This window comes from Hyposmocoma kahamanoa, unplaced genomic scaffold, assembly GCF_003589595.1.
Source record: "Hyposmocoma kahamanoa isolate Upper Pololo Valley unplaced genomic scaffold, ASM358959v1 244, whole genome shotgun sequence".
NCBI lineage: Eukaryota > Metazoa > Arthropoda > Insecta > Lepidoptera > Cosmopterigidae > Hyposmocoma > Hyposmocoma kahamanoa.
Genome location: NW_020653761.1, coordinates 148,456 through 174,789, shown reverse-complemented (window position 1 = coordinate 174,789; position 26,334 = coordinate 148,456). Strand labels below are relative to the sequence as shown.

General features: G+C 37.0%; 1 protein-coding gene across 3 annotated transcripts in view; it reads right to left on the bottom strand.

Annotated features, from left to right (window-relative positions):
- The window catches only part of LOC113228846 (myotubularin-related protein 13), a 106,477-nt gene that overhangs the window by 66,901 nt on the left and 13,242 nt on the right, over positions 1 to 26,334 (bottom strand). For all 3 annotated transcript variants that reach the window (XM_026462261.1, XM_026462262.1, XM_026462263.1), the window contains 2 exons: positions 22,758 to 22,843; positions 22,120 to 22,275 (listed from right to left, as the gene is read on the bottom strand). In XM_026462261.1, the coding sequence (XP_026318046.1) occupies positions 22,120 to 22,275; positions 22,758 to 22,843 (242 nt within the window). Of the gene's footprint in view, positions 1 to 22,119; positions 22,276 to 22,757; positions 22,844 to 26,334 lie in introns of those variants that run through there.

Sequence of the window (26,334 nt, the reverse complement as noted above, 5' to 3'; positions counted from 1 at the left end):
TATTTCCCTGCAAGAAATTTGATTTTGTGGTCAAAACAACGAAAAGTTGACATTTGCGTACCATTAAGGAAACGTAAAAATTTTCGGGTTCCTCTTATTTTATTTTATTGCGTCCCTATTAATTTAATACGTAAAATGTAATTTTGTAGTAATTTATACTTTTTTTAATGTAATTTCTGTAATAATTAAATTTGAAACAATTAAATTTTTATTGTGTAACATGTAATTATTACTAAAATTAATTTGTACATGACATTGTAACTAACACCAAGGATTCAAGTAACCTTTTTTATAATATCAAGTGACGAGACGAACAAGTCGTGCGCCTGATGATAGGCACGCCCGTCCATAACAGTTGCTGTGCCACTCCCGAGCTTTAATTCGCAAAGATCTGAGGGCCACTGCCACTGCGCCTGTCACCCTGAGACATAAGTTGACAAGTCCCATGTGCTGTAATTTCACCAGCACCCTTACCCTTCAAAACCGATTCGCAGAAATGCTCACAATACTGCAGAAATAGATAAGGTGGCAGTACTACCCTGGACGAACTGTTTCACAAGGAGCTCTAATGCTTCTAACTTGAAACAAATTATTAATATTATTTAAAGACAAAAAGGGGACGTTATATTTCAAAATAGTACATTTTAATAAAAAAATCAACATATTGGTGACAAAGAATCTAGAAATGTGTAGATTTGCGAGATTATGTAAATACCACTGTGTAGCTATGTAAATCCTACAGTGACAGCTACAAAAGCAGTTTCAGGGGTATAGCTATTTTTTTAACCGACTTCAAAATCCTCAGAAGTGGCCCCATGTAAATTTGAAAAAAATATTCCACCTTCAAGAGTGGCACACTAGGTGATGAATGACTTTTGAGGTCGATTTTTTTGTACATACTTGCTGCTCAATTAAACAGGAACCAACATTGTCAAACAGAACCTTTTTGAAAATTTGTTACATAGTGTGTAATAAAAGTGAATGTGAAGTGAACCCTGCAATGTTCATAAAAAAGATAACTTGCCAGCTTTTACCCCTTTACAGTCAATTACTTCATAATAATCACCACTATCATCAACATTATCAACACAAAGGGTATAAATATGTCCCCAATTCTACGAACACCTACGAACCAGAAAAATGTTACAAACGACGAAACGTTTTATACCCGACTAAAATTTCTTGTTTTGGATAATGAATTTTATACAGTGTAGAGGAATTCATTTCGAAGAAATTGTAATTTTATTTGATGTTGTTGTACTTCAATAATATTTTGTGTTTAATTTATATTTTTTAGTTAATACTAATTTAATTTATATTCATTATTATATTATTGTTTATATTACTAATAAGCATATAAATCCTTGCGATTCAAAACTCTGAGCGGCACTACGACTGTTACGGACATGCGTGTCGCTTACCACCAGGTGCGCAACTTGGTCGTCCCGTCACTTGGTCAGGGCTCCGTCACTCGCTCAAGGTACTGCTATAAGTGTCTACCGCTGAGGGCGCCGACGACGTCGGCGCAAGCTTTCGTACAAATGTTTCATTTGTGAGCATTCGGCTTCGCACGACTGCACACAGCGGGCAACGTTGTTTTCACCTCTCTGAGCGAGTGCTTAGGTTCCTTTTTCCTCGTAGTTCGCGCTTGGTGTCATTGGACAGATTTAGAAGGCTATTATAGAGTAGGTATTTTCGCTTTTGTATGAGAGTGATGTACCTATTGCGCAGTAACTATTAAGTAATCTGTGACTTGGCATCATGAAAAAAATTTATCTAATTACAAAGAGCAACCCCTAGAGTCTTTTTACACATTCCTCTCCGTGGCATAAAAAGTAATAATAAGTCAATTTAACGATAACAAGTGTAATTTGCGTACCTATGAACTAAAAGTATTTTGATTTTGAGTTTGAACTTGTTCGTAGCGCTGTCCTGTACACCGGAGATACGCACTGTGATTAACAAAGCTTGTTTACATACATTAGCGTGTGTATCTTTTATATCTACAATATCAAGGTATGCCATGTGTCAGTATGGTAATTAATACATTTGCTACATTTAATTAATTGGCGTTGGTTACTTTATGCTTTACATTGTACTGTGTACATGAATAGGAATAAGCAAGGTATTTTTTTTTTACGAATCCAAGTGACGGGACGAACAATTCGAGCGCCTGATGGTAAACGACATGCAGGTCCATAGCAGTTGCAGTGAGGGCACTGCCGCTGCCCCCATCACCTTGAGACATAAGTCGACAAGTCCCATGTATCCGTAATTTCACCAGTACCCATGTCAGCATTACTGCTTTCCGGTTTTGAAGGGAAAGGGTGCTGGTGAATTTACAGGCACATGGGATTTGTCAACTTATGTCTCAGTGTGACGGGCGCAGTGACCATGCCTCTCCGATCTTTGCGATTAAAAGCTTTGTCAGGCAGTCCTTCCCTGGACGAACTCTTTCACAAGGAGCTCTACTGCTACTAAAATTTCATTCACAACATTTAGATCAAGATAACCTGCAGGAACTAAATGTGTGAAATTTTTGTCATCCAAGTACACAGAGACTGTGTAATAGCCTTTTATCTCCATAATCATATCGTCTTAAGGGCTAAATGACTCACGCACGCACGCACGCACGAAATACACAACCAACGCACACATTAACTTGTTAAAGTAATCCTTTACCATATTTGTGAGTAATATAACCTTAGGTACAGAGTTTGTGCAACCAAGAGGTGGAGACCAGGAGTACTAGTTTAGGCTCCTGTCTCATATCGCTTTATATATACGGTCTGTTCCCTTACTTATTTTTTTTTACGCAACACACTCATAGCCCCGCACTAAGGAAAACCTGTGTCGCGGGTGCCATGGACTACACATAGACGGTTGTCTATGTGTGGGTCCATTACCAATTACACCCAAACTCACGAGAGAAATAAATGTAGGCCACGTTCGGCCACGGAGGCAGATATTATTACAATCTCGTAATTGGCGTATTTTGATTTTCAACCGAAATCTTGTTATAATATAATAAATAATTTTGCGACTGTGAAGAGGACTGTTAAGAATAGCCAGTTTATTTTTGTTCCCCATATTAATGTTATATGTCTGTCACTCGTGATTGAGTTAATCAAATTCCGTGTCCGATACTAAGATTTATTTGGGTAGTACACTGGAGTTCATTCCGTAACTCTGGTACTCATGGTACAGGGAATTCCAGTTTGAGACCAGGTGTTTGGTCTAGTATGTTATTATTACTCGACTATATTATTACTCGATATTTTGTAGCAACAGGAATGCATCATTGAGTAATTTCAAATGGAATGCATTGTAAGTAGTTTCTTATCACCTGCGATAATAAATGTAACGTTGTGAATTAGTTATGCGGTTCATAGAAAGTTACGTATTGAGAGAATAATATAAAAGTAACTATTGTTTAGGTAAATGCGATGGCAGCCTACTGGGAAAACGTTCAATCCTCAAATTTTCATATTTTTCTTAATAAAAAATTTGTGGCTTTGTGGCTCGATGGCCGAACGGTTACAAAGTTGGTCTGTCACGCATGGGTCATTGGTTCGATTCCCGGGCGGGGAGAAATATTTATAACGCCTACATTTATTATGTCTCTCGTGAGTTTAGGTGTTATTTGTGGTTGTCTATGTGTGTGTCCATTGCACCCGCGATACAGGCGGGTTTCCCTTTTGCGGGGCTATTAGTGTGTACGTTAGTAATATAATATAAGAATAGTGAAGGATAAGAGATTTCGAGAATGATTCAAAATTTCGAAAACAAGTGATCAGGGACCAGAAAAGAGGATGACAAATAGGTGGAATGACAAGGAGGTCAGCATCATCACACACTTAACCGACGAGCATGTATGAAAGCACTGATGCGTGTTGATAAGGAGAAAGATCTGTGTCCAGATCATAGTGAGTGGAAGGCTGTCTCTGCCTAGCCCTATGGGAAAAGGGCGTGAAGTTTTTGTATACATTGCCGTAGTAAAGTAATTGCTAGTTGCTTGGTAATGTAAAACAAGACATAATAAAATAATTCCGGGTTTTAGAGGGAGGTATTAATCACTCTTTTACCTATTTACTTCCTTTAAGTTTGGGTAAGTACCTTACCTTATGTATACCCTATTTCTGCCACCAAGCAGTAATGTGAACATTACCGTTTTCCGGTTTTGATGGGTAAGGGATTTAAATGTTGTGAATGAAATTTTTGTAGCAGTAGAGCTCCTTGTGAAAGAGTTCGTCCAGGGAAGGACTGCCTGACAAAGCTTTTAATCGCAAAGATCGGAGAGGCATGGTCACTGCGCCCGTCACACTGAGACATAAGTTGACAAATCCCATGTGCCTGTAAATTCACCAGCACCCTTTCCCTTCAAAACCGGAAAACAGTAATGCTGACATGGGTACTGGTGAACTTACGGGTACATGGGTCTTGTCGACTTATGTCTCAAGGTGATGGGGGCAGCGGCAGTGCCCTCACTGCAACTGCTATGGAACTGCATGTCGTTTACCATCAGGCGCACGAATTGTTCGTCCCGTCACTTGGTTTTATAAAGAAAAAAAGAAAATTTACCTTGCTTATTCCCATACATGTACACAGTACAAAGTAACCAACGCCAACTAATTAAATGTAGTATTAATTACCATACTGACACGTGGCATACCTTGATATTGTAGATATAAAAGTTTCAGTTTTTCAATTTCTGTTAGGCGGCAGAAATAGGTAAAGTGATGGGTGGCGGTACTTCCCTGGACGAACTCTTACACAAGAAGTTCTACAGCTACTAGCGTTGTTCTATGATAACTATTTGAGATATATAAATATTGCCAATGGCAAACGTGAACGGATGTCTATTAGCAATCCTAAAGTTTCTTACTCATTATTCTCTGGGGAATCTGCCTGGCACATGACATGTTCAATCAATGTGACTATATCAAATGTAATTTACTTATTCATGAATTAAAGGTATTTCTCAATTAAAATTTATAAAACGTATTTCCCGTGTTTGCACCTGCCCCTGCGCCGGTCCTGATTGCGCCCTTCCGCCCTTTTTGCTGCGCAGTGCACAGAGGTGCAACTACATTATACACAGAGCGTGACCGGTAATTTGAAACTGTTAGACGGTGTTGACAGAGTGGGAAGCGTAGCGGAAAGCGAAAAGAATCCTCGACAAGTTTATACAGGTACTTTTATTTTATAATTATTTCTTAATTATATAACCAGAATACATAGCATACAACATTTTTGAGATGGCGCATAACATCTGAGACAATAAAAATATAGTTTCTGATTTATATTCACTGGAGGCGTTAGTTGTACGATTTTGTTCGTGTATCATACCAGTTTTCGGTGTAATAAACTTTTTTGGTAATAATAATAATATTAATAATATTTATCATTAATAATAACGCACACACTCATAGCCCCGCACTAGGGAAACCTCTAGTAGCACTAGAGTTCCTTGTTAAGAGTTCGTCCAGAGAAGTACTGCCACCTTACCTATTTCTGCTGCCAAGCAGTAATGCTCGCATCGCTGCGTTCTGGTTTGGAAGGGTAAGAGTGCTGGTGCAATTACAGGCATATGGGACTTGTCAACTTATGTCTTACAGGGTGACAGGCGCAGTGGCAGTGCCCCTTGTTTCGCTAGTTTCGAACCTCGTAAATGGCTAATTTAGAATATCAACAGGAATCTTATTATAGAAGCGTATGCATTGACCTTGGCATTGGCAAATGAATTTCTGACGGGTGCCATAGACACACACAGAGACAACATAAATTACATCCCCTCACGGGAGAAATAAATGTAATAAATGAAAAATGAAAAAAAAAAAGAAATAAATGTCTCATCCTCCAATTCACGGGAGAAATAAATGTAGGCCACAGAAATATTTCTCCTTGCCCTGGAATCGAATCGAATCGAAGCGGGAGCTCGGCATGGCAGTGCAGCATGGTGACCGTTCGGCTACGGAGGCAGTTATTTTATTTTAATGCGAGGGCGCTACAATGCACAAGAAAGAGAGAACAAATAAACTTACCAAATAAACAAAGTCAGTCAAAAGCTGTCTTGACTATACATAGGAGTAGTTCGAGTAAGTCAAATACGAAGGAATTTTTCTTCGTAAGCGATCTTTCCATCAATAATAATAAATTAGTGGAGTATCTTCACAAAAAATATATGAAAATGATGGCAGTAAAACTTCATGACATTCAATAAAATAAGAACATTTATTAGCACTAATCTATATATCCACCACCATATAGTGTGTTCTCTTTTGTTTAATTAGTTGACACAACGTGCGAGTGTCGCTGTAGGAACCCTCATGCATTTTAATACGAAGCGCGAGTTGTATAACACGTAGAAGATTGCTTATTCGATTGGCGGCTTCAGGTTCATCACACGTATGTGCTGTAAATATGTTTTTCAGCAAAATAAAATGCATCCCCACATTCTAACTGAAGTTCAGCGACAATGGGTCGACGATAATGCGTGTTTATTCTTCTGTGGCCCGGCGGTTAGCTTCATGAGTTTCAAAGGTTTTAAATTGAGACTCCAATAATTAATTTCGTGCCTTTGGTACTAATAATATTAGGGAATTTAGCTGTGCATTTGTGCTGGAAGCGACACGACACAGAATCAAAACATCTCAAATTGTTAGCGACTCTGGAAGTATTCTTATATAAAATTCGGAAGGTTAGCTCAATATACATTGCTTCGGAACGGAAGTAAACTTCATGTCAATTGTGTAATGTACAAACTACATACGATACGGTAGCCAGAATTAATCAGTCCCTCTACCATGGGATTACAGTGACAGTTATCGCTAGCGACCGCATAAAATGTTTGAATACAAAATGTTGTTTCTTCTTGTGACTGCCAAGGGCGCTGTATAATTTGACACATACGAAACTGTGAAATACTTTACGCGAGCGCTAGCGACAACTGTCACTGTAAACTCGTGGTAGAGCCACAGAAGACTGTTTTTGTCTCTTATCCAATTTATACATTACACAATTGACATAAAGTTCATTATGTTACAAAATTTCGCTTTAATTTCGTTCCACGGTAATGTAAATTAGTCTAAAGGTGCCTTCAAACAAGACGCTAGTAGCCGCGCCGCTACTAATTTTCATACAATATTGAGAAGCAGATTTTGTTTCAAAATTAGCGGCCGCCACGCCACTGCAGCGCTTCTACAACAAAGCTCTAATTTGAAGACTCACTTAAAGCAGCTTTCCTATTATTATTATTCAAACAGCTAGACCCGCTACATCTGGTTACTATAAACATGGCCTAAGCCCCTCAAACGTTATGCTCGCATGCACTCGTGTCCCTGAGAGTTTTACTGTATAACAAAATATACGGTCCCAAAGGAAGGCGAGGGGTCTAGGAAAACTAATAGATTCGTACTATTAACGAAATAAAGAGGTGAATGTAGGAGCCGGTGGCTATTTCTTGAATATTTTACTCGCCTTTGGTGTTGTTAAAGTCCAAAAATGTTCACGTAATTTCAAATTAGCAATGAAAAAAATGTCTCATAATTCCTTCCTTTAGTGTTCGACGTAACTCACAATTTTGACATAAACTGATTATGTACAGACGTCAGTACGTCAAGCTACACATTGACGGATCTTTCCGTTGCACTCGAGGCGTTATTCGAACAAATCGAAAAAAACGTGTGTAGCTTGCTGTGCTGTTGACTGTACATTGCGACATACAACATAAAATTGTGAATCGATTTATGCAAATAACGTTTCCGTCAAAATTGTAAGTTACGCTCATTCGTCATGAAGGGGACGAAGTTGTACCTTTTATATATAATGGTGACAAAATACAAAACCAAATTTTTTTTAATAATAACTTACGAAATAAAACTTACGATCGTTATGCTTGCCAAATATAATTTTGTTTTTAAATCTATTTTGTCATTTTCTCAAACATTACTTTTCGAATTACAACACTTTACTATTGAAGGTGCAATAAGTCCGACATACTATGGACAGCGTACATTTTGTAAGGGAAATATATTATATTTTTTAATAATATTATTATTACTACTCTTAAGATTCTGATAAATACTTTTCCACTCCACCGTCCAGATAGGTCAGCCGCAAAACCGTCAATAGTAACTTGAAACATTCTTACGTAACAGGTAACTGCATAACGTTACATTGAGAAGGTGACATTCTTATTTATATTGCTTTAGTTTACACTTACATATTAAAAAAAATATATATTTTCATGACAATAGATTCAAGTCTTTCACTCAAAATAATAGAGATAACAAACATAGGACGTAATATAAAAAAAATACATAGCGTAGTAGTAGTTTAGTAGCAGTAGAGTTTGTCCTGGGAAGTAGTAATGTGACCTTAGTAATGTGACCATTACTGAGTTTCAGTTTTGAAAGGTAAGTGCTAGTGAAATTCCAGGTATTCGTCAATTTTGTTTTGACGCAGGGTGACGGGCGCAGTGGCAGTGCCCCTCAGATCTTTGCGATTGAAAGCTCTGAGCGGCACTGCAACTGTTATGGACAGGCGTGTCGCTTACAACAGGCGCACGACTTGCTCATCATAAAAGAAAAAAAACAAAATAATTACATATTTTCTTCATTATTTCCAGTGAATTTCAATACAGGAATGAAATACACTGGATCCGATAGTAAATCATGGACGCATATTGCTTTTGTTACCATGGTAATCTCTAATGCGCAATAAATAAAATTTCATTTATTCTATATCTACCTTCGTGTTTCAACCCTCGCACACCAGGGATCTTCGGAGATTTACGACCACCAATTTCATTTCAGAACATTTTCAAGACTCAGTCGTTTTGAACATATTTTATTCCTTGAAGATATAAGCACCTAACCTTCAGTGAAATACGAAACTGCTAGCGTTAGAAGTAAATAAGGATTAAATTAGGACCAACACAATACAAAATACATTTCAGAAGCTCTAAAAACTCAATTATACAAAACCCATCTATCTAAATACCAAGCTTGTGTTTTTTCAATCACGTAACAAATTGCAATCTATCATCGACTGCGACAACTTTGACAACTTTACAGGTGAAGAAAAAATCATTTATATAAAATTTGGTTTATTAAATAAAAATACGTAGTGTATAGTAATTAAAATATTTAAAAAAAAACGTATTTTTATTTAATAATCCAGATGCTATATAAATGACGCAAACATTTTTTTTCTTCATCCTGTAAAATTGTAAAAATTGAGATAGTACAGATTACCAGTTCATAGGCTTGAGTAGTTCATGAACTAAGAACTGTTAAGAATTAATTCCTGACACTGGTCGAAAAGGAACTAGTTCCTTGTGCACGATCTTAAGAGTTCACCTATCTTTAGTACAGTGGGATCTGGGAGTTGGGATTGGGAAGGAATAGGAACCGTTTCGGTCTTTGAAGGACACGGAATGAAATGACCCGTATGAATAAACGATATAGAAATATTTTATTGTTTTCCTTCTTTGCTATACTTCGTTCTTTACTTTACTTCTTTGCTAACTAAATTATAATCTCAGTACAAAGTACTAAAAAATCGACCTCAAACTCATTCATATCCTAGTTTGTTGTTGTTGTTGTGTAGTGTGGAATATTTTCTTCAAATTTAAATGGGACCACATCTGAGATACCCTCTTTCCAACAAAAAAAGAATCATCAAAATCGGTTCACCAACCAATCGAATTGAGGAGGTTCTCAATTCGACTGTATGTTTTTGTTGGATGTATGATTACGCGATAATTCCGGTATTTATGAACCGATTTTCATGATTCTTTTTTTGTTGTTGGAAAGAGGGTACCTCCTTACTGGTCCCATTTAATTTTGCAGAAAATATTCTACCTCTAAGGGTAGCTGTTCACGCATGTAGAATCATGTATATAAATAGCGCCTCCATTTTATTACAAGGAGCAATTATTTTAATGGTTGATTTTGCTATTCTCCAATTCAAGGCGTTTTTCTCTCTCAATATACTTTGAGTAGTGAGAGTCGATTTTTATTATCTCCTGTATCAAGTCCCGTACAGTGGCGGTATGAATCTGGGTTTGCGCACTTTCCGGTAACCGATTTCAAAATAAAACTTGGTAATATATGTAATTCACGTACTTTTGAGGTCGGTTATTTTTAGTACTTTATACTGAGATTATGTCTATTGCGGAATTCAAATGACCGTTACACGGTATTTGATTCTAGCTCTCCAATTACAACCTCAGTAACTTATTTTTAGTGTATGTTACGCAATTACTCCGACATTTGTGAACAGATATCGATTATTCTTTTTTTTGTTTTAAAGGGGGTACCTCAGTAGTAACATTCCACCTAAATAAAGGGTATATTTATTCGATTTCATTCTCTTTGCGTTTACCAATTTCAACAAAACTTGGCAAGCAGATGTAATTCCACAAACTTTTGAGATCGATTTTTTTATAAAAAGTTATAATTATATAATTAAATGTCTGTCGTGTTCACTTATAAAAAGAACCCACAAATCTACGACTACAAGTCGTTCACAATACATTATAGGCAACAGGCACACGTCAAAACAAAAGCCGGAAGCTATCCGTAAATGGCTTCGGAAGGTCTCTATTAAAATGCATTCTGAAATAACTGTGCTTTGAATAAATAGAATGAATTATAGTTTAATGTATGTACTCGTTAACATACATGAATAACATCGCACCGGTCTTGCAGTGGAGTAGGCAAAGACTACAGAACTACACTATGTTCTTAACAAATTTGGCTTTTATCATTGCCCGTATATTGTTGGTACTTTAAAGCGTGAAATATACTGAAAGCGGGTGCGGGTCGGGCGCATGTCGGGTAGGGAACGGGCGAGAGTAATTCCGTGAATTTATATGGATGACAACACACCACGCAAGCGCGTGACGGGCGCAGGTCGGTACACCCGCCGCGCGCCGCGCTCCCGACCCAACACGCACCCGACCCGCACCCGCTTGTTTGTTTCTCGCTTAAAGTGATCTTTTTTTATAGACGTCCTAAATCTGGTGGAGATATGTATAAAAGCATTTATTTTATACCAAAATTTAAAATATAATGTTAGGGTGATATTATCATGATCGTCATTAATATAAACAATTTTCCAAACTAATATTATACATGCGAAAGTAGCTCTGTCTGTTACGTTTTCGCGCCTAAACAGCTGAACCGAATTTGATGAATTTTGGTATTGAGATAGGTGGGACTTGGGAGAAGGAAAAAGGCTACTCACAAAAGTAGAGCTTAAAGGAGGTGAAATAGGAGATGAAAGTTTGTAGAGAATCTATCATTTTCAAGTAATTAGTACAGTAGGCTACTTGAGTCAAACTCAAATAATTATTTATAACAAAGATAAAAATCTTTACCCTTGAAAACGTCATTTTTTAAGGTACTGCTCGTTTACTACGCTGACCTCCCTGAGAAGAATGAGCAAGAAACTCTAGGGATTGCTCTTTTCAAATAAACTTAAATGTTATGGAATACACTTTGAATCATAATTGTCTGGAATCTAGGCTCATGTTGTCTTTATATACATCTTTATCTAACACATACTCTTCTATTTTGTAATATGACTTTAAATTAAAATACTTTTAATGTAAGTTTTAAACTTAGGAAATGATAATCTTAATATATGTTCCGGAATGTTATTGTAAAAGAGTACTTATTCTGCGCAGACGAAAATGCGGACTCCAGTTAGTAGTTAATAATATAAAAATAATAAATTAATAGTACAACTGAAAAAACTGAAAATATTGTCAAAAACAACGACGTCCAATAAAAATTAAATCACTATTTCTCGGAAAGAAATTCCTTTATGTGCGCTGAGGTCGATCATTCCCCACGATTCCGTCCACGTTCGCTCTATAAATTTGTGTCGTTATCCTACTAACGTTCATCCCTTCCATATTCCCTTTTCTATCCCAGTCACTACATCATATCTGACATCACAACGCTCTCTTATTTGTCCTGTTCCTCCCTAGTATCTCTATAATTTACATTTACATACAAAATAAAAAAGTATCGTTACTTAATAGGTAAGTACACTTAAAATCCTCACATTGATTGACTACTATCTACTACTTTAACCGACTTTAAAAAAGGAGGACATTCTCAATTCGATTGTATTTTTTGTATGTATGTTACGCGACAACTCCGCCATTTGAGAACCGATTTTCATGATTCTTTTTCTTTTGTTGGAAAGAGGGTACCTCCTTAGTGGTCCCATTTAATTTTGCAGAAAATATTCTACCTCTAAGGGTAGCTGTTCACGCATGATGATTCATTTTTATAAATAGCGCCTAAATTTTATTATAAGGAGCAATTATTTTAATGGTTGATTTTGCTATTCTCCAATTCAAGGCGTTTTTCTCTCAATATACTTTGAGTAGTGAGAATCGATTTTTATTATCTCCTGTGTCAAGTTCCGTATAGTGGCGAACTAGAGAATGAATCCGGGTTTGCGCACTTTCCGGTAACCGATTACAATAAAACTTGGCAAATAGATGTAATTCCACGTACTTTTGAGGTCGGTTCTTTAGTACTCTGTACTGAGATTAAGTAAGGTAGATTTAGTAACAGTAGAGCTCCTTGTGACAGAGTTTGTCCAGGGATGTACACCCTGGGACATAAGTTGACAAGTACTACGTGCCTGTAATTTTACCAGTATCCTTACCCTTCCAAACCGGAACGCATTAAAGCTATTACTGCCTGATGTGGCAGTACTTCCCTCTACGAACTCTTTCACAAGAAGCTGTACTGCTACTATAACGTAAAACGAAAAGCATGCCGGCTTCCCCCGATTTAAACACCCGTGTTATTTCCATTTGAAAATTTACTTACGTTCATAGTCTGATGTAAATTACACAGGTGTAATCGACTTTTGGGAAAGCCGGTTTATACCCTTGTCCCTTATTCCCGATTCATCTACATCGCGTTAAATCATCAGAGCGTGGAAGAGGCATGTTTTACGTAATTGCTTTGTCATCTCTTGCAACAAGTAATTTATTTCCACAAAACCGCCATTTAAATATTGTTACGTGTTTTACTAAGTTACTTTTGACCTCAAAATGGTAGCATTAATATGGACTTTGAACATTAACGTTAGTGTCTTTAGTAGCTGAAAAAATACCTCCTTTGAACTCAGTAACATAGCAAGGATTGTAATCAAAGTATTATCTGTCTTTAAAAGCACAGTGAGTGCATTTTATAGTTAAAACTAACTGTCTGTATACTCGTAACACAGCAGTAAATAGACCAAACGTCTAAACAAACGCCGGATGGGGATCGTAAACCACAACCACGAAGAAAGCTTTTCCAGACCAGACGCCTCTTCCATCACGACCAATTGTTATTTCAATTGGAATGCGATCCATTCAAATACATGATTTACTTACTAGTTAGCTGTTCATTTGTAATCAATCACTTAGAAAAACATGTCATTCGTATGTAAAGCCAGAATGTTCTGATAAATATAACCAAAGAGTCCGTGTCTGAAAATACCTCGGAGCTTGTAAAACAAACAACCGTTCGTCTTAATTAATGTCTTCTGAATTAATCACAAATATTTTTTTAACGCGCTCGTATCTATCTATCTATCTATCTATCTTATATATAGTATATATAGTAATACCAAGTAACGGGACGACCAAAACGTGCGACTGGTGGTAAGCGACACGCCGATCCATAACAGTTGCAGTGCCACTTAGAGCTTTAAATCGCAAAGATCACCCTGAGACATAACTTGACAAGGGGCCTGTAATATCACCAGCACCTTAGCAATAATAGCACCTTTCCAAACCGGAACGCAGTAATGCTGCTTAGTGACAGAAATAGATAAGGTGGCAATATTTCCCTATACGAACTCTTTCACAATGAGCTCTACTGCTACGAAACTACAGGCGAAGAGCGCAAGCACAGAATACGTTACTTGTTGACATGACTATGTTCTGCATGGTTGTATTTTGTTCAGATCCTATGTATGTGAAGTTCTCTGGGGAAATCGAGATCCCCAGGAAGTTTGTAATTACACAAAATACTGTCACAGTAAGTTAAGATCCATTGATTTATTACCCGAGTTTGCTCCCTGTGCCTATGGCTTGTGTCATAATAAGACTCATGAAAAATTAATTCAGGACTTATATACAGAAATTGTTAACACACTATGCGAGGGGGCCATTAATAGTAGAAACACTGTACCGAGTGATACCAAAATAAGGGGTGTAAGGGGTTGGAACAAATATGTGAAAGAGGCCCATGTGCGGGCAACCTTTCAAACCTGGATTTCCTATGGTAAACCTCAGAGAGGCTCTGTTTTCGAAACTATGAAAATTAAGCGTAAGATATTCAAATCGAAATTAAAATGGTGTATTAAGCATCAGGAGCAGTTTGAATTGGACAAATTAGCATCTTTTTATTCCAATAAACAATTTTCAAAATTTTGGAAAGGTACTAAAAGGTTAAATAAAAAAATAAGTTTACCAATCAGCATGAATGGTATAACTGAGCCATCGGAAATAGCAAATCTTTTTAAGAGTCATTTTAAAGTAACATCACCACTCGGAACAGCACGGCGGGTGTGGAATGGGGGCCCGGCGCGGTCGGGTGCACGTCTTATTTTCACTTGCAAAGAAATTAAAGAAGCAATTAATAACATGAAAAGAGGTAAATGGCCTGGCCATGACGGGCTCAGCATTCAGCATTTGCAGCATGCAGGTGCTCATCTTCCGCGGGTGTTGATGTTGTTATTCAACTTGTGTCTGGGACATTCATACCTACCACAGAACCTGATGCAAACAGTTGTTGTGCCAATTGTGAAGAACGGGACAGGAGACATAGCGGACAAGGGGAATTATAGACCCATCTCGCTGGCTACTGTAATAGCAAAGGTGTTTGACAGTGTGCTTGATAGGCATTTGTGTGAACACACCAGGCTACATGATGCGCAGTTTGGCTTCCGGGCGGGGCTGTCCAATGAAAGTGCTATACTGGCCCTAAAGCACACTGTCAAATACTACTTAGATCGTAAAACACCTGTGTACGCCTGTTTCCTGGACCTGTCTAAAGCATTCGACCTTGTGTCGTATGATGTATTATGGGAAAAGCTCGAGAGGGCGGGTGTTCCTGCCGAACTGATTAGTATCTTATCGTACTGGTACCAAAACCAGATGAATAATGTAAAGTGGGCCAATGCATTATCTGATCAATATAGACTTGAGTGTGGGGTGAGGCAGGGGGGCTTAACCTCTCCGAGACTTTTTAATATTTATGTAAACGAGCTGATCGGGGAACTTAGCAGCACCTATGTGGGGTGTCACGTTGATGGTGTATGTTTTAATAACATAAGTTATGCAGACGACATGGTGCTCCTGGGGCCTACGATTGCCGGTTTGCGTAAATTGTTGGCTATTTGTGAGGATTATGCCAATAAACATGGGTTGAAGTATAATTCAAATAAAAGTGAGCTCTTGGTATTTAAAGGCAGAAACAAACCACTAAACTCTGTCCCTCCAGTGTACCTCAATGGTTCACCACTGCAGAGAGTCACGCAGTTTAAATACCTAGGGCACATTGTGAATGAAGACTTGAAGGATGACTGCGATATAGAAAGGGAACGCAGGACGCTGTCTATAAGAGGGAATATGCTGATTCGGAGATTTGCTGGTTGTACACTTAATGTCAAAGTCACTCTGTTTAAAGCATTCTGCCAAATTTTTTACACCAGCAGTCTGTGGACTAGTTATTCCCAAAAATCATACAGCGCCCTGCGCATATTGTACAACAACCTGTTCCGGGTGATGGTGGGGCTTCCTCGACACTGCAGTGCTTCGGGCATGTTTGCCGATGCGCACACAGACGACTTTTTTGCGCTTATGCGTAAAAAAGTTGCTTCTCTAATTCAAAGAGTGAGGGGAAGCTCCAACAGTCTTTTACAGGTAGTTGAAGGAAGGCTGGATGGTGCAGTGCTCGGCAGGTTCAACGAGCTGCACGCTACTCGTGCACCTCGGTGACTCTGCCGACAGCGGTATACCCTTTAGCAAGTATGTCTTATTATTATTATTATTATTATTATTATTATTAGTGTAGTACTAACATAGTTATTAAGGTTTTTCTGTTTACTAACAATCTATGGACCCTGTAGTCTGAAAATAAAGATATTTTATTTATTTTATTTATGTATATGTATGAATAAAAAAACTTTGTTTTAAGACTATCAATTGACGGGACGAGCAAGTCGTGCACCTGGTGGTAAGCATCACGCTTGCCTGTAACAGTTGCAATGACACTCAAAGCTTTGAACTGCATAAATTTGAGGGGCACTGCCACTGCGGCCGTCACCCTTAGACATAAATTTGACAAAACCCATGTACTATGGTTTCACCAGCACCATTTACTCTTCAAAACTGAAATGCAGTAATGCTCACTTTAGGTGCTGCTTGGCGGCCGAAATATGTGTTGCGGCTGAACTTCCCTGAATAAACATGTCCACAAAGCGTTCCACTGACTAACGTCTGCCTGAAATTCAGAGTCACAGCGCAGATATTTCGAAACTCAAATGCTATGTTTCAATTTCTGAAGTCAATTAATCATTTTCGAAATGTTTCACCAAAGTCAGACTGACTTTCAAGTTTGGCGGTTTGGCGACAGTATTACTTTACGTATTTGTACAGGACAATGTTAAGATGTAACACGTCACAATATGACGAGTTCCAACCCACATGACAACAATTCGATGTCATCAGATCTCGTTCGACGGAAGCGGTCGGTCAACAGATTCTCTCAATGAATAGGTCAATGTCGTATCTATACTGGTCTGATTGACACTTTATACATATATCAGGTTTCACAATAGGGACATAACAATTTTGTAACTGATATTTATTCCAGGTGTATAGTATGTGTACGTTACATTTAAGAATGGAATTCGATCTCGTTCATACGACGACCGCGAGCACGTTTGCAGCATCCAATTTCACCAAACTATGTAAACTTAAACCGTGGCCGAACGGTTACCATGCTGGACTGCCACGCAGAGGTTCCGGGTTCGATTCGCGGGCCGATAGAAATATTCGTATGGCCCACATTTATTTCCCTCGTGAGTTTGGGTGTGATTTGTAGTTGTCTATGTATGTGTTCATGGCACCCGCGATACAGGGTTACCCTAGTGCGGGGCTATGAGTTTGCGTGCGTTATTATTATAATTTTTTGGAGCTTATTTTCCACCACTCTTCTACAAATGTCGGCCGAAACGTTAGCAATTTAGTGTTCGATATTGTTCCTGAGTTCATTTAACGTTGGCTTGTTGGCACAAACCAGCGACTTAACATAACCCCATAAAAGTAATCCAACGACGTTAGATCGTATGAGTGAGGCGAGGTGACCATTCGATCGGATCACTTCGCGAGATTACACGATTATCGAACTTCCTCTTCGAATAGATCGATTGTTTGGCCAGCTGTGTGACCGCTGCAAACGTACTCGCGGTGGTCATTTGAACGAGATCGAATTCCACTCTTAAATGTAACGTGTGTACTGTACTTGGAATAAATTTCAGCTCGATATCCCAATTATTCCGTATTTAATTGACATACAAAACTGTTATGTCCTTATTGGAAAACCCTTTAATTTATACTTGTAAGATGTTACATGATATGTTACCCCATTTAATTTATTTTTATGGTTCCAAGTGACGGGACGAACAAGTCGTGCGCCTAAGTGGTGGTAAGCAACACTCGCCTTATAGCGAACCAATCCACCAATCGTATACCTACGTCCGTATAATCGTATACTACCTTTTTATATAAGGTGCTTATAAATTATGTATGGGGTTATTCCAGTGGGTACGACATGGAGACGTAAAATTAAATTTTATGATATTTATGTTTAAAAGAGTATAGCTTAATATTTTAACTTTAAGTAGTAACCAACTTACTATAATTTTTTTTAAAGTCTGCCAATTATAAAATAGATCTCTATCCGTAAAACCTACTAATGCATAATTTTAGAGATGTTAGATTTGGATCAGAAGGATCAATTTAAAATATAAAGACATTTACGCAATTCAAACATTTTCCCGCACCAAAAAAAAACTAATTTAGCATCGTCATCTATCAACATCGCATTAAGTGAAATACCGTTACATTAAGATTCCATTTTGTTAGTGAAGTGGCCAGTGATAGTTAAAAGATTTCAAAAGACAACATTGAAGACGTTTTAATCACTAAGTAGTATTGTTATTAACAAGGTGTGCTTAGTAATTAAACTTGTTTTTTAAATTTCTTAATAAAGTCACATAGATTTGTTGCGATTATCTTATTTCAAAGCGATTACAATAATTAAGTAATTGGCTTTAAAAGTATCCGTTTAATTGTACACCATGTATTACACAATTGCTTATGCTAATTATTGATACAAAGATCGAACAACAAACAGAAAAATTCATTCGCCAAATAATAAAATAAAATAATTGCAATTAAATACCAAAATAAATACTAGGTATTTAACACAACTAAGTACAGTATGGTCGATGGTCGGTAAGTATTTTAAGTATTTTGATTTGCCTCACATGGTGCATCGAAGAACTCTAACCCCTGAGAAACAGGTTACCATTGAGTTCAGAGTTGGAAGAAGCGCTACCTCCTTAGAAGATATTGCACAAAACCTTGTAATCCATGTCATGTAACACGTTTCTATTTTATGTACAATAAGTTATTATTATTATAAATTGCTGACAGCCATATCGTAAGCCAACTTATTTTACTTCTTGTTTTTGAAAGTGTTACAGCTCCATCAATACAATCTTTTTTTATGATATCAAGTGACGGGACGAACAAGTCGTGTGTCTGGTGGTAAGCGACACAGCTGTCCAAAGAAGTTGCAGTGCCACTCAGAGCTTTAAATCGCAAAGGCCTGAGAGGCGTTGCTACCACGCCCGTCACCCTGAAACATAAGTTGACAAGACTCATGTGCCTGTAATTCCTAACGTTGATGATTACGAATAGAAAGATCAAACACACAGAAAACTTTTCCTCGACCTACTGGGACTTGAACCCGCGTCCATGCTGCACCGTACCACCGCTCTAACCATCTGAGCCACGGGTCCAGTTACAGATTCATCGAAATTCTCCTATGTGTTTTTGTTATACGTTTTGTAATGACTTTACGGCACTCGTCGCCGCTCAATAAAAAAGAAAATCTCATTAACTACATTCTAACGTTGATGATTCCGCTAAAGTCAAGGAACACACGTCTTTATTACTCAGAATTTGATCGGTGAATCTACTGGTTAACACAAATTGATTTCAAATATCAGTTTTCTTTTGTGCAATTCAAACGGACACTTAAGTGACAGAAATTGTCAACTTAAACTCTCGAATCGAGCGCTCTAAGACTTCGCATTCGTTCCGCTTTCGTGATCCTTTCTCAAATGTCCAAATGTCTTGTCACGCGACGTGCTGTCTAGACAAGGATCACTATTATGCACGCTCCGTGTGTTGTGATGTGACAGCATTGATAATGTGAGAGGAGAGCAAAACTTCACATAGGCATAGGTCTCGGTTTGAGATAAATGCCTTAAATATAAAAATAGTAAAACGAATAATCACTTATGTAATTGAAAATTAATCAGTAGCAATTAAGTGTGAATGAACGCAAACAAGGAAACAATTTTCATCATCATCAAGCCATTTATATGTCCTACTGCTGGGCACGGGTCTCCTCTCAGGCGAGGGTTTCAGTCAGGCCCAATGCGGGTTGGGGACTTCACACGTTTTCCGAGGCTTGTGAAGATTCTTCGACGCGCACTAGGGGAATATTTTCCCATAAAAATACATGAATATCATGGTAGTAAACACATCATAATATAAATAAAATAACTATTGCTTAATGCTATGACAGTAAAGTCACGAGATGGACGAATTGCATATGACAAATTTTTTAGCACCCCTAGCGAAGAAGCACGTAAATTTTCTATAAGACTAATAAGTCTATCGACCCTATATGGTACAATACTCAGCGTATTGCGTTATCAGTGGCGTAAAAAATGTCATAATTTTCAAGATTACGTTTTATGCTTAGCAAGTACGACTAAGAGTAATTTAAATGTGATTTATAGAGGACATAACGCAAAGAGGAAGTACAGTGAATTAAAAAAGAGTCGCGGTTGGGTGCTATGCAAAATAACCACGACAGCTATTTAGTCGCGGGCAGTGTTTTTAAATTTTTAGTTAAATAGGCAACTAACTTTCTATGTTCATTGATTCGGAAAATCATTTACAGTTTGGCTTATTGATTAGAATTTTCTCACGTTCCTATAGCTTATGGTAAATTTCAAATTAAATTTCGCACTTAAAATTCGAAAATTCAGATGTGTGACCCCGAATTCGAACCCACCAGGCCCTCGGTTTGAGAGACTCAAACCATTAGGCTATCGCGGCTATTATATTTTTTCTTCTAAACGCATTGACTTACAATTATATGGACGTCGGGTCCGCGCTAAAATCGTATACAGAGCGCGACACTCCGCTTTAGTCTTCATTTGTTCTACGGACAGCGCGATACTGCGATGACATAACAATTTAAATTTCGAATAGGTTGACTTGGGACATTTTTTTCGTGGTTTTTGTATTAGACCCGTCGTCCATTTATTTGTAAGTCAATGTCTAAACGCTAAATAATTGATGAGCTATTACATAACGCGAACTATCTATAGTTAGATTTTATTAAAAAAACAAAAAACTCGGAACGTGTAATTTCACTGCTTTACAAACACGTATTGTTACAGAACATAATAATATCGAATTATATTATTATGTTTTGTAACAATATAATATATTATTATATTACGCAAACTATAGACGTAAAATTCTGTAATTCCGTTACTTTTAAAATAGAAAATATGATTTCTTTACTTAGGATTAGGGTTATTTTTTACTATTATTATTATTAGGATTATAAATAGGATTTGAACGATTACGTCGTCATAGTGTTGACGATATTTCCGCACAATGGGCACGGAAAATACTGGACCGTGGTCTATTCGTGAACGACACTGGGTTTGCCCGAAACCTTTTTCCTCCCGTGTTGTAATAAGCGAAAAGTTATTACTAGCTCCTAATATTTCGAAACCCTTGGTGTAATAAGGCGATATCTCCAAAATAACTTTGCAGGAGAGGTCCTTAACATTCTACTTTTTTTTGAGGCGTTAAAATAATAACAATGATTTCGTTTCTCAATACAAGGAATGTCCAGTAATATTATAATAGACTAACAATTTTAAATGTTGTATCACTTGAGAGAGACTAGAGACCGTACTAGGCAACTAAACCTGTTGTAGCGAATCAAAGCAGTCGCTACAAATCTCTTTTGCGAATATATAGTATATAGTAGAATATATATTATAGGACATTTATAAGTTAAGTTTAGTTTTATATTTAAATTCTAAATTTAAATGTGATTGTTTTAGGTGCCTTCTCTTTGCTATTTTTCTGTTTCTGGATTGATAATAAATTAATGAACTGTAAGTACATTTACTTTGCTCACTCGTTGATAGCACCCAACAGAACCCATTGATACAGTCCGCTACACCTGTATTACAGCTCACCAGGCCGTCACCCTCTCAGAGTAGTTTTAAGTAAAGCCAATAAATAATATTTAAAGAAAAATCCAACGAAACTTTCGAAATTAATTGATAACCTTTTTATACTTAAATAGGAAAGTAATAAAATGTCACATATATTTTTATTTGTTTTAAGGAGTTCGTGTTATTTTTATGACTTTGATGTGATAAAACCACTTTTGACGTATAATATCGTCTGCTTAAAGGTAAACCACATATGACATTTTCCACAAAAATCTCCAAATTATGTACCAGTTGTAAGTAAATCTTTCTGCAGATAAAATTTATAGATAAGATAAAACTTTATAGCTTTTTTCTTATTAGTATCACGTGCAGAAAGATAATGATTTCGTGACCATAAATGTCACTTATGTGATTTTACCTTTAAATAGACGATGTGGGTTTATTATACCAAGGATTCGGTTTGAATCAGGCAGAGATTGCTGCGAGGACACAGAGACATCTTACATTCGAGACAACACATACCTCGTCTGCGGGCTTGGTGGGTGTGATGGCTACGGTCTCGTTGAAGCAGAGACAGGCACAATAGTGGCGGTTGGCGTCCACGTCGGTCAGCACCGACACGTAGAACCGAGGCTCCGACCTCTCCGTTGATAGCGCCCATCCTTGTGGTTGGCAGAACTATGGATTACAAAACAAACACATGTTAAGTTTAATACATTTATCTAACCGAATACCTTGTTTGTTGTGAAATGTCTACTTCATAGATGATTTATATATCTATAATAAGAAGGTATTATGTAAGCACAAAGGTACTATCAGTGTATAATACGGATTATTTCGTTCTTGGAAAGTCAAAATTATGATCGCGACCTGCCTAAATAAATTTTTCACTCGTGGACCTCCATTGACGTCTCATGCACCCCCTATTTTCTTAATGACTGACATGGACCCCTGGTTGGTTGGAGTGCACCCCTTGGGGTTGATATAAACCACTTTGGCAATCATCGATCCTTTAAAGTTACTAATATCAAAATTGCGACACCACTATTTACGTTCGAAACGTCATGGTTCTTATGATTTGCAGAAATTACTAGGTTCCTGTTACGTAACATGGTAATGGTAATCAAACTTATCGGCTTCTGAATGAAAGTAATCCTTACCCATTCTATGCCGTCGTGGAATGGTGTGTCGTCCCAGTTGTTTTCAGGGAATCGCTGGAGGATTATGCCGCTGCTCAGGCCGCCCCCTACAACAACAAACCTTTATAAATACCATGATAATATATATATATAATAGTCAATGAAAAATAGTTGATAAACATAATATTAATACGATAAATAAAAATAAATTGGCTGTTGTCTTCACAAAGTTGCAAAATTTATTTAAGGTTCAATATGTACGTTTGTATAATAAGCAGTGATCGGAATTAAGGACGTTAATTTAGCTAAACTAAAATATAACAAGGACATTCCCTTCTACAAATCCCGGAACTTCTCGGAACTGATTGTATTTGAAAGCGTATTGTTTATTTACATTTGAACACATTGGCGATAAATTATATTTCCTATTAAATATTTGCTACAAATTAGTCTCAAAAAATAATATAATATGAATATAGTTTAGTTTTCCATTAACATCAATTCAAACTATCACAAAATAGTGAAGCTGCTTCAAATATTTTCTTCAAGAGTATCTTAGAAGGGACACTTTTGAGAGCCCGTTTGGTGAGTCTTCGATTCTTATAAAGAACTAAAGGAACCAAATTAAGGATCTTATCAACAAGACTGCTTAGAACAACCTGGTCCACTTCTAGAATTCTCCAAAATGTTCCATTCTGATACTATCAACACCTAGAGCCTAACAACAATAACAACAGCTTAAAAAGATGTAATATCATGTCGGCGGTGCTCGTTTCGTGAGCCAATAGACAATTTGCGTGGCCGAATGGGCGCGGGAACGACCCTGACCTGAGTGGACACTAAATTAGATCTCCACTACAAAACCGTGTATTTTAAATAAGGTACCTATGCATTAGACTCATAAAGCTGTGATATACTTTCAAAAATAATAAAATACACAGGAAACTTAAAAATGTTATGTCGCTCTACATAAATTGGCGTTTCTAACATTTTTGCCATAACTAAATACGACGTACTATCTTACACAGCTTTCAAAGGCGAACATCTCCACTAAACATATATGTAATTTTTATACGGCAATATATCTCATTGGTAGAGCGACTTTGACATGAGCCACAGCTCTTGATGTAAAATGGTAAATAAAATACGTTGTCCTCAAAATATATATCGTTCCCGAATCGAAGGGCGCTTTCCGAGCTATTCAGAACATTCGAGTGAAATGTTCGTTTCGGATTCGGATACGACATCGTTATCCAACTCGTTTACGGGGTTAATCGGTGAAATAGATTATAAGAAAACTTTAAATCTTTTTATATACATTTTTAAGACTTTAAAGGCCTAAAATATAAGAATGCATTAGTCTTGCATTAAAATAAATTAATAAAATTGAACAAAATCCAGACTTTATTAAAAATAATAAGAGATTTCCATATTACATTCATGATTTGTAAACAATAGGACGTTCGGTAACTTTCATTCGATAACTGTGTTCTGAATAACGTTTGTAGCCTTTGCCGGTCGAGAAGTTCGAGTAATCGTACGGGTGTGACGTCATTTCGGTTCGGTTTCGAATACGACAGCTTGATTCAGGATGTTGTGAATAAAAATGAAAAGAAATCGGATTACAACCGAGTTACCAATCGACCCCAAGGATAGAAAAGATACTTACAACTAGAATGAATCTCTGAATCGACCCCCTGGATAGAGAAGATACTTACGACTAGGCACACGGTATCGAATCAAGTGTTGACAGTGCACTCGGGTGAAGTATCGCATAAGAAGTAGCGTACTCATAAAAGTATTGACAACACCTTGACGTATAGATACTTATGTCTTCAATACTTAGGGTTTAATCAATGTTTTTCAAATAAATGAAAATTTCTAAAACAATGTCATTACGCAAGTTGAGCTAGCATGGCATGAGGTATATCAGTGAATTGTCATTTGTTATTGAACAAAAAATTACTTTACATTGAAATAGCCTTCGACCTTAGACTATCCTCTAAGCTTTCAACTAAGCAGGAATTATTCGAATATTTGGCAAAACTTTTTATTCGATACGTTTCTGACTAACACCAGAAAAGTATCCAACAAAATGTATTGCGTACAAAGGTATCGGTATCGATTGGAAAGTACTCGTCATCAAAAAGTATCGATACTTTTTCCGTGCCCCTACTTACGAAGGTTATCATAAAAACAATCAATGAAAACCGGTTTTGGGTGGCAGTGAGAAATTGGCCACACCGAAAACATTTAAATAAAAATCATTATTCCATAAAAAAAATCTAAAAAATCATTTTGTACTTACATTAAATTAATTTGTTAAATGTTAAATTAAGTTTAATTAGTGGACGTATGTACTCGTTTACTAACAAGATCTTGACGTATTTATAAGTTACTGAATTTACTCGAATATTTATTCCGTGATTTCAAAGAAGGTACATATATACACTCTATTTAAGTGCCTTACGTGAAGTTATGGTAAACATACTCTCTCTATTCCTAACTCTGTTAATAACAAACATAATTAGCACCTAAAATGCTTCACCGATTCCAGAGAACAACAACACCATATTTATAAATAAACAAAAATGGTCTGCGGTGTCGACTGCCGGTGAGATTACGTCACGACAACAATGATTCATGGTTCATGCGGTGCTTGAACGACTTTTTAAGCGAAATGTCAACAACTTGAGATTTTCAAGGATACATTGACGCTATTTGTGTTAGAAAGTTGTGAAAGTGTACAACTGTTAATTGATTGTGTGTAATATTTGCATATTATTACCGGTTTGATAGAAAATATTTGTGAACTGTACAATTTAATTCATAATTTTTTTATAGTCCATTGATTGTTGTGTACAATTAGAATGAAATGTCATAATTTGAGGCTAACAGCGCAAAAGTGGTGTAGCCGCACATTTAATTTTTGTTCTACAATATTACTTTAAATGATACAAATGTTAACATAATACCTGTGAAATAGATGAATAAATGTTAATTATACAAAGTACGTAATTATTATATGTATTTGGATGCTATTTTCTAGTTTAAATTTAATAATTATATATTGGCCATATATGTATGACTTCTAGTACTTACATACATATAAAATTAATTCGGCTAATTTGAAATCTCTCATTATCTTCTATATCTACGCATTTTATGGGGTTACACCACTTTTGCGCAGATATTCCTATTTATAATGTAACCACTTGGTTACATTATAAATAGGAATATCTGCGCAAATATTTAAATTATCGGAAGTTGTAATATAAGTTTAAAATGTTACGATTTAAAATATTACGATCTCGATGGCCCAGCGTATAGCACTGTGTGCGCTAGTTGGGCAGGTCGATTCTGGGTAGAACCAATTTGGGAAATGTTTCGAGCGTTTTGGGTAGTGCTCTAGTAGCAGTAGTTCCTTGTAATATAGTTCGCCTAGGGAAGTCCTGCTACCTTACCTATTTATGCCGCCAAGCAGTATTGTGAGAATTACTGCGTTCTAGTTTTGAAGGGTAAGAAGGGTGCTGATGAAATTACAGACACATGGGACTTGTCAACTTACGTCTCAGGGTGACGGGCGCAGTGGTAGTGT